Raw genomic sequence first — 10284 nt, 5'->3', positions numbered from 1 at the left:
CCTTCTGTGTACTGTTTCCACTGTGCTTTTGATGGCGTTGGTACCGCCCCGGAAAAGCTGGCGGATTGGCTTGTTGTAATACTGTCGGCAGTACAATGTCTTCCGCCTGGCTGTTGGCGGTTACCGCCACAATGTTTGTTACTACCGCCGTGGCGGTCGGAGGTTTTAAAGTGGCTGTATGTGTTGGCGGTTTCCGCCGTGGTCATAATTCAATTTTTCTTACCGCCGTCCTGTTGGCGGTATTACTGCTGCTTTATCACCGACCGCCAGGGTTGTAATGAGGGCCATAATTTGTTACCTTCTGCTGATGTCTAGGTCACTAAAAGCAATACTAAAATCTAAGCTCCAACAAATGTAACAAAAATATGCACATTAGAAATTCTTTGCGGCACAAGTAAGTGTTCCTTGGTTTCTCCTGCACTATGGAATAAACATGAAGTGTCCCATAAACCATTAGTTATCCAACCAATAGTACTGCAGTATATAGAGAATTTACCAATGGACATCAACTTGGCTTGGGATGGTAACTCCAACTAGGCAGATAGAATGCTGCAACATCAGTAGGCTGTGGCCTCATTAAGCACTCTCCCAGGAGCATGGAAGATGCCAGCACAACAGCAGGACAGGCATTGCTGGGTAAGGATATGAGAAATATCCCAGCAGTGCTGTATCACACTCGGGGCGTAGCTTGGTCAGTAAGATTGGGGGTGTAGCGAGTTTCATATTTCCCAACAAACACGCTGGCATATATTGTTAAAATACATTATACAACAAGCAGGGTGCATGAGAGGAACTTAAGGGACATTGGAAAGGGAGACGAATGGGGACTGGTAAGAGTACTAAGTGAGAGAAACACATCATTTTGTAAAATATCCAACATTTTGAAGACCTTCAAAAAAGAGATGAGAGTGTGTTTTTGTCAATGTGTGCATGCAAAAATCCCAGTTCGAATCCGCCTGACACCTCACCATACCTGAAAGCACCGGCACCCAACAAAAAAAAATAGTTACTAAGGGGGGATAACACACCAAACACCCCCACCGAAAACACACCCTGATAACACTGACCCATACTTGCCTGAGGCAGCATGCACTCTGTAAGTGTATAGAACACGTACATTGCCGAACAATGGAAACAGCTGCGCTCTATTCACAAAGACAAATTAGGTTGTGAACATAAGCTTACAAAAGGACTTTCTGTTTTTTATTCCAGCCAGGAACAAAGAAATAGGCAATCGTAAATCCCACTCATGGGGTGGAAAGTAGGCGTTCCAAGGAGTGGTTTCAATCGGAAGTTTGAAATGCCCACAACCATGTAATTTTTTGGGCATTTCTCCTGCGGGCTTGCACAGGGCGTTCCACTCCACCTTCACAGACTTCTCCACTATGGATAACTCCACACAGCATGAATAGGTGCACAGATGATGTGCCCAGAACAATGCATAGAAGTCCGCACCTCATGCAGCTCGCCAGTTGTATTACTAGGAATGTTGGTGAATAGAAAAAGTACAGAATTTGCACCCGCATGTATATCAACAAGTACAGATTTTCAATTTGTTTCATCAATTGAACCCAGTAGTAGTTTGTTTTTCCAAGGTTCAGACACAGCATAATCAACTTTCCTACATATGGAAATGAGTGACTTACTGAAAGAAAGAGGCAATGAATGAATGAAGAGAAGCTTATTGCTTCCTAACTGAAATGGGATTTCGTCATAAATGTGCTTGCTATAGTGCAATGATGAAGCTCAAATCTCAAGTCTATTGTTTCAAAGACTCTTTTGCTGAAATGCAAATAAAGATTTTGTTTGGAAAAGTAGCTTAATATTCAGCGGAAAACAATTATTATCAGAGGACATTCGTTTAGCATCTCAAGAGGGTCACTCAGTGGTACAAGCTCTATAATAAATAGGCCTGGGCATAATTTTAATAACGCTGGTGTAATCGGAGTAATTTCAGTTATTCCACGTTACTATCTGACACAGAATTACACATAATAACATGATTACACCTGCTTGTGTAATTAAGAATAAGGTGGAGGGAAAGCAATCCAATCGCAATATCACTTTTAGAGCCCGTAAGGGCTGCTTGCTTTCGCTATGCATATTCTGCTGCATTTAGCACTATTTCTTAATACAAAATGCATCCTTGCGTCCATTTTGGATGCCAGGGTGCATTTTGGACTCTTTAAAAAGAAGCTAGATGTCAGGTGTAAATTGGGGGGAAATCCAACCCCAAAAGCACATTAAGAGCTATTTCTTAACACAAAATACCTTCTTGTGCCAATTTTGGAATCAAGGGAGGCACTTTGTATTGAAAAAATAGTGCTAAATGCCGGGAGTATGTTGCGTGAAAATCCTAGGCCAAGAACACTCTTGGAGAGAACGAGAGGCCCCTTGAGCTTTCTTTTCATGTTTTGTTGCATTTAGCACTATTTCTTTTTGCACCCATTTTGGATATGAGGAGGCATTCTTGCAAGAAGAAATCACACTAAACGCAGAATTACTCTTCTTGCTTGATTATGCAGAATTTTAGTTAACTACACATGATTATGTTACACAGAATTATGCAAGTTATGCCCACCCCTAATAATAACAACATGAAATTACACATCATTTTATATCATGTTAGTATTAAAGAAGTATCTCAGATTTTTTTAGACAACCCTATATAAAGCACGACTGCATAACAGGACTCTTAGTGTAACACGAAAGCCATTTTGAGCCATGAAGCTACTCATTGTTAATAAGTAATCTCCTGGAGTCACTTGCTGCTAGAGAAAATGCATTGTTACAGTGAAATAAGTAATTGTTGCACATATATGCTTGTGTATTTATAAAGCACAAGTATGTCTTGGCACTATTTGTAGAATTAACATACTAACCAGTAAACAGTAGTTAATGGTTTAACGTTCCAGAGCAAGGGAGGCAAAACCAAGGGAGAGGCCAAAATGCTAGAAATATTAGAGTGGCAAATACCATAGTACACCTGATGAGCAATATGGGGTCATTTGACCGGTTACTAGTTTGCCATTTTCAATCAGTGTAGGAAGCTTGTGGATTACCAAACATTCATCTAGAGACTCTCTTTGGGTGCAGGCCTTATTAACTTCATGATAAAACATGAGCTTCAGCTTTTATTTAGGGTTTACCAACAACTCTTTATTGAAAGAAAGATTTAGAGAAAGAGGAATCAAGTCAGACATGTTTCTCTTAAGCAGTCATTTGAGCCTCATGGGCCTCTATCCAGAAAAATAATACAATTTGGCAAAGGATTTAAATCAATCATCAATTTTTCCTCAAAGCATCAAGACCCCTCTCTCTGCCCTATCAATGCCTCACCACCGATCAGATAACCCTAAAGAAGGAAAGTAAAGTGAAAAATGAGAATGAAAAAAAAAACAATCACTATCATCAACAAGTGAAACCTGTATGTAGTCATCGAACAGTAACAAAGAATGGAAATTTATATTTTCTTTAAGGTTGATCCCTGCATCAATTCCAGAGTGATGGTCATAACTGAAAGTGGTTCTATCCATCATTAAACATGTCAAACTTAATTGAAGGACAGGGGGTGCATCCCAAAGAGGCAGTAAATTACGTACAGAGAAGAAAGCATGGAAGCACCACCCACAGACCTCAAAACAAATATTTATCTTTTTCAAGTAAATGTTGTCAGAACACAATTTTGAGGAAAGAAAGGCCTTTACCGAGTGATTTATTAATGGACAACAGAGAAAGATATTAAAAACCCTGAACCTACTGCTGTTGACAGAGTTAATTCAGGGTTGAAAAGACGAATGAGTGTGGAGAAGAATGCTCAAATGACTGAAGCTGGATATTTTCCCATGAAGGTAAAAAAGAGAAGAAGTTTAAGGTCTAGGGAATATAAGGAAAATACAAATAAAAATGGGTTTCAATAGGTTGAACAAAATCTGTGTAGAGAGGCAGAGGTTTCTTGCCCAACTGAAATGAAGCTATGCAGCATGTTTTACAGGAGGATCCGGGTGTCATCAGTCTACATATAGAAATGAAGCTGAAGGGGGAGTTGCAGCAAAACTTGCAGTTATAGACATCAAAAGATAACATAGAGTTTGAGGGTCAGTGGGATTTTCCTCAAATTAAACACTGGGGTACAAACGTGAAAAGTATGGTGCCAAATTGTCCCGCTTGAAATTGGATGATACAGCAATCTAAGAAAAAAGACAGAAATTGGTTAGGTTTGTGGGGTCAAAGGCTGGCTTTTTATTCATGTTATGTTATGTTATGTTGTAGGGGACTTCTAAAGCGAACGTTCACCAAACGGTTACTTGGCGCTGAGAGCACTTGCAGCAACATGAGAGGAGCTAATCAAAGGCTTGTCTGAAAAGCCATATTTTCAACCGAGTTCTGAAATGCTCGTATGAGGCAGCAGCCCTGATGTTGTCTGGAAAGGAGTCCCAGAGGCCAAGAGCTAACACCCCAAACCTCTCTCCCCCTAAATCTTTTCCTATTGAATTTGGGAACCTCTAAAAGATTGTGGTGTGCCGATCTGAGATAACGCCTAGGGGTATAATTCTGTATCCTAGAACCCATAAAAGTGGGGGGGGAGGGTTGTTTGCAGATTTTAAAAATCATACATCCCGGTTTGAACTAAGTTCTCCGAGCAACAGGGAGTCTGTGTAATTCCTTAAGCAGAGGTTTCATATGATAATATTTAGGTAGTTGATAAACCAATCTGGCTGCTTAGTTTTGAACTAGCTGCAATCTTTGATTCAGGCCCTGAGGCAAACCTAAATAAAGAGCTTTGGCGTAATCAATACGGGATACTACATGAGCGATCACAATCTAAATAATAGCCTCAGCTGAAAAGAATTTCCTGATCTTTTGTATTTTGTGGAGCTAGAAGAAGCAGAGGGCAGTCCAATGTAAGGCTTCTTTGAAAGATCTTCATCAACAAGAATTTGAAGGCTCTTTACCATTTTTTTGGGAATATAGAGGAACCCAGCTCCTGAGGCCACAAGGAAGGACTCCAGCAGTGCAATTTGGTTTTAACCATCACCTCCTCAGTTTTGTCTGAGTTCAATGTCAGATGATGGTAGCTCATCCACTCCCGGAAAAAGATCATAGTGTTCTAAAAGAACTTTATAGAATCAGTGGTTTCCTCAGGGTTAAAGAATAGCTATATATCATCTGCATGGTTAAATATTCTTACATTCGGCCTTCGCATCACATTTATCAATGGGCAAATGTACAGGTTAAACAAGATGGAAGATAAAGAGGAGCCCAGAGGTACTCCACAACTAAGATTAACCTTGGATGAGCAAAATGGAAAAAGATTAACCGACTGCAATTGGTCCAATAAAAAAGACTTAATCCAATCTAGTGCACAACCTTGCAGGCTGGCAGCCTCAACACAGTCAAGGAGGATGTCATGATCCACAGTATCGAAGGCTGGTGATAGGTCCAAAAGGCCCAATGCCTGGGCCTGATCTTTATCCGCCTTCTCTTGCATATTTTCCGCTACTGAAAGTAAGACCGGTTCTGTAGAGTGGGCAGGACTGAAACCTTTGTGATAGGGATCCAAGAAAGAGGAGACTTAGAGAAATGAACAGAAGTGTTGGGCGATATGGGCCTCCAGAATCTTAACTAGGTAAGGAAGATGGGAAATTGGGTGATAGTTCTTTAAGATGGAGTGATCATCCCCAGCTTTTTTTTAAAGAGCAAGAAGTAATGCTTCTTTGAAGGTGGGGGAACCAGAACCTGAGTTAAAGATCAGTTGAGCATGGCAATTCTGAGAAAATGGCCTTTTGGATATAGGGAGAGCAGATGTTGGGAGAGCCAGACTTGACATTTATCAACAGCTTTAAAAGAGCATCACTAGTGATTGATGGAAATACATTGAGAAGAAGTGGATTCCTATCTTTCAAAGAAGTAAGGCTGAGGAGGGGGTACAGAGAATACTGCCTTTAATTGTCTGGATGTTTTCAATGAAGTACTGGTTCAGTTTGTCACACAAATCTTGTGAAGGGAACATAGGAAGATATAGGCGATCTGGGTTGGATAATTCTGATACCGTTTCAAAAACTACTTTAGTTTTATTTTCAGAATTTATAATTTTATTTGAGAAGTACGTGTACTTAGTTTCTCAAATTTATTCCTTCTAGGTCTTCAACTGCAGTACAAATGTATCCTTTTCTTCAGAGGTGTAGACTTTGCGCCATTTGCATTCAAATTGACGCAGTGTGAGTTTAGCTAGTTTAAAAAAGTGCTCTGAAAACTTTTACAGATGCCTCATGGTGATGAAAATGGTTCATCCTACGCAGAGGAACATGTTTATCACTGGCTTATCTGAGACAGTCCAAAATAACCCCCACAAACTCCTCAGGGTGTTCAACCTGGGAAGGTAAGTACTGTGCCAAAGAGTTACAGAAAGCCTTGAGATTTACATGTTTCCAATTCCTGGACAATGCGCCAGGTCAGAGGCTTGGTTTTCTAAAAGAAGGAACGTGCATCCTAAATTTGATTAAATGATGGTCCCACCAAGTACAAGGGATAACATTGAGATTAGAGATGGGAAGATTAAGAGACCAAGGGGCATATTTATAAAAAAGTGGTGCTGCACTTAGTGAAGCGCCACTTTTCTTGCGCTCATTAGCGCCCCCCTAACGCCACCATGGTAGCGCAGTATTTATAATACGGCGCACAATGGTGGTAGTTCGGGTGACTAGCGTCATAATTTTTGATGCTCGTCCGGTCCTTGGCAGGACTAGTGTAAAAAATGATGATGCTAATCCTGCAAAGTACCCAGAGGCCCATTGTAATCAATGGAAGCCTCTTTTAATGCCTGCACTTAGCAGGCGTTAAAAAATGCCGATAAAAATGGTGCAAAGGAAACTCATAGATTCCTTTGCGCCATTTATTCAGCCCCCCTTACATACAGTATGCCTGGCGCAAATTGCGACATATATCCTGGGCATCTGTATAAGATAATGTAGATCAGAAAAAGTTTTGTTACCATATTTTCTGACTTAGAGACAGGTAAGAGCGTACGTTTGATAAACTTTGAATGATTTTTTATGATCGCTGTAACCCCCTTTCTTGCCCTGAGCTCTAGTCTGATTCAGTATATACAAAATGTCTGATAGTGCCGCAAAAATATCAGGTGTTAAGTCCTCAGTTAAACACGTTTTGAGTCAGGAACAATAGGTCAGGGGACTCAGACTGGAGAACATCATATATCTGGAGGTTATGTCTTACTAGAGATCGTGTGTTAAGATAGATGTTATTTAAGTCTCTATTAGTGGATTTTAGCGCTGGACAGGGTCCATTTTCCATCTTGGTAGCCAGGCTCCCGGACTTTCCTGTGGTAAAGGGCGTGATGGACTGCAATTTAAAATACCTAACTTGCCCAGTTTTCGTATCGGGGTGTCTACCAGGAAATTTGTATTAACATGAATGGCTCTAAGATCATTGGAAGAATGCTTTAAAAATTGGGCATCTCAGTATTGGCATCTTTGTCGCTCTTGGAGTGTGTTTCAGTGTTACATGGAAGTCACTCTGCGCAATGGGTAAGTCTCACAATGTTGTTTGGAAAGTTCTTGTTATTTTAGAAAAATACCTACGAATTCATGAGAAACACAATGCTCTAGGAAAGAGAGCTACCATCGTACGTCAGTCTCACAGAGTATTCAATGGTATTACAGTCTCAGTTACAGTTGGGTTTCTTAGCAGTAGAGGTCAATATGGAAGATTTGTTAGTATTACCATATATGCATACTCTACTGTACATATTGTACTAAATGTCAGAGTGAGACAGGTAAATAACTCATTGTTTAAGATGTCTTACATGATCTCAACAGAAAATTGAAAAATGGTTCAAGAACGCATCTTGTGTTTAACTTAAGTCATTCATGATTAGAGATGTGTCATGTAAAGTTATAAAGAAGTCCTACAGTTCAAAGGAAATTCACTCAGGGTTACAGAGAAGTCACCCAGTACTGCAGAGAAATCACTCAATTTTACAGTGATTTTTATGATTTATATTTCACCGGATCTATGCAACAGAAATATTACTTTATGTATTAGAAAGAGTGGGGCAAAACATTCAAGATAAAGACTCTTTTGAATAATTGTGCATTGTTGTGCAGTTCGTAACTTCTGGTTTGACTGAGATTAATTAGTTTAACTAAATGTTGTGAAAGGTCTAAACAGGCCGGAACTTCATTTCACATGTTTTATAGGAATAGTAGTAGCCTTTTCCCGTGCTCCAGTTAATACCATCTGCATAGGTGGTGTGTGTGCCACCGAGGTACAGTCCATTGAGATTGGCATGGTGACAGCCTCCGTACCACCAGCCTCCCTTGTAGAGTCCAGCGCAGTTGGCTGCACTCGAATCGTTGTCCTGGTCTTTGGTAGAAAATGGCTGGTTCTGGTGACCATCAAGGGAGTCTCCTGTAAAAACAAGGACAGTTTATTTCTTAAATGGTACTAACGCCTTTTAAATCAGTGATTTTACACACACACAAACACAAACATGCATACCTACTAACACACACACAATCACAGACTATGCCCCGATGCCCTGATTTTTAAATGTGAGTTTCTGCTCTCTGTGGAGGTAATGATGAAAACCTAATAAAGGTTAATTCACTAGAATGATTTATTAAAACTAGCTTTTGTTTTATATACTTTGCCTGCGTTTTCTATAAATGTGGTTATTTATTTCATTCATTTCCAAAGCAAATTTAATTTTTGCTATTCATTCTGAGTTTTTATATCTCACTTACAGAAAGCCTGAAGTGTTTGACAAGGCCTCATGTCGTCAGACACCACACGCAGCATACAACATACAGATATACAACGTACACATACACAACATACACATGCATTTGCAGACAGAAAGGGACTCGTGGACAGCCCATTTTAGCCTTTGGCTTCTGTGATTCAGCAAGATGTAGGCACTGGATTTAGGGGTTGTTCATCAGCATTTGTGTCTCCCCGTGACATTTTGCGGATGTAAACTACTTTAAAAAGCAGTTCACAAAGACATTGACATAAATTATTTTTCGAATGTTTATTTTATGCATAGGGTTGCTTCGCCCAGGCTTACTCGTCAAGCAACCCCGATCTTCCTGATGTGTCATCCCTCCTCCCTCCACCCCTCCCCTATTCCCCTACTTTTTAATTATTCGTCTTCTGTTGTGGTGTATTTTTCATTGCTATTTTCAAGCAACATTCCTGAAATAATCAGAAGCATCCTGAAGTATCTTGCAAAAGATACACATTTATAAATTGCTACCCCTTCCTTTGGCCTCACCCATCTTCTGAGTGACCACCGATTGCCTCTAAAGAGAAGACTGTCTTTTCAAAAATTACATAACGATGTCTGCAGGACTGTGATCCCCTCTTCACTGTCTAGGTGCCCTGTGATGTGCAGCACAGGTCCACATCTGCATGCTGCATCTAGCTCCCGTGTGATTTGCAGCGTTCCCGGAATCTGTGTCACTGGGCGCGAGACTTACCCTGGCAATCACATGGTACTGCTGCATGTCATGCCACTTTGAGTGAGACAGGGAATCAGGGGACACCAGGGCCGGCAGCAGCTCCCAGATACAGATCATAAGAGCAGTCGGAGCCTGAGAGGGACCCAGGCAGAACCAGACCTACAAGGATCTGGAATCGAGCACTAGTGGTGGGTCAGAAGGAGTAGATCCTCCTACCTGCCCAGCACCATCTTGGACAAGAAGATTGAAAAGCCCACCAAGGCTTCCGAGAGCCCCATGCTGGGATGGTGAAATGTGGCATGGCTAGATTGGATATATAAGGAGGGCAATCGGCCATCGGCCTATGGGCCTGTGGCTGAGGGCAGCAGGTGGGTCGGTTTTTTGGTGGACTTAGCAGCCCAACCAGCCTGAGCCATCTCCACTGCAAGCGCACAACATGAAAGGCTGTTGTTACAGCCTTGAGATCCTGACCGGTGAACATTAAGTCAGAACAGCTGTCAGAGTCAGAGTGACAATGGGCTGTCATTGCTGTCACAGTCTAAGGTGTTCCTGCACCTGGCTCCTTCCAGGTGTGAGAGGGGTTTTAAGGAGCGCACCATGTGAAACCATTAACATTTGCATTACGGAGGACTGGGTAGAGAGGAGGACCCGAGAGTCGTGTGGCGGGGGTTGCTGAGGATCAGTCAGTGAGGGAGCTCCTCTGTTTATTTTTGTCCCCCTCCCCTCGATGGAACAGGCAGAGATACATCAGTCTCTGTTGTGCTCCTTTGCCTGTCAGATATCAATTCCTGCCGTCAACACG

The 10284-nt window shown here is 41.4% G+C and overlaps 1 protein-coding gene across 1 annotated transcript in view; it reads right to left on the bottom strand.

Annotated features, from left to right (window-relative positions):
• Nucleotides 1–2500: 2500 nt before the first annotated feature.
• The window catches only part of LOC138301221 (ficolin-1-B-like), a 115720-nt gene continuing 107936 nt past the window's right edge, over nucleotides 2501–10284 (bottom strand). The window contains exon 6 of the mRNA XM_069241466.1: nucleotides 2501–8430. Coding sequence (XP_069097567.1) covers nucleotides 8183–8430 — 248 coding nt within the window. The 3' untranslated portion in view covers nucleotides 2501–8182. The remainder of the gene's footprint in view (nucleotides 8431–10284) is intronic.

Source organism: Pleurodeles waltl, chromosome 6, assembly GCF_031143425.1.
Source record: "Pleurodeles waltl isolate 20211129_DDA chromosome 6, aPleWal1.hap1.20221129, whole genome shotgun sequence".
NCBI lineage: Eukaryota > Metazoa > Chordata > Amphibia > Caudata > Salamandridae > Pleurodeles > Pleurodeles waltl.
Note: the sequence above shows the minus strand (reverse complement) of the source record. Positions and strands in the feature narration are given on the sequence as shown.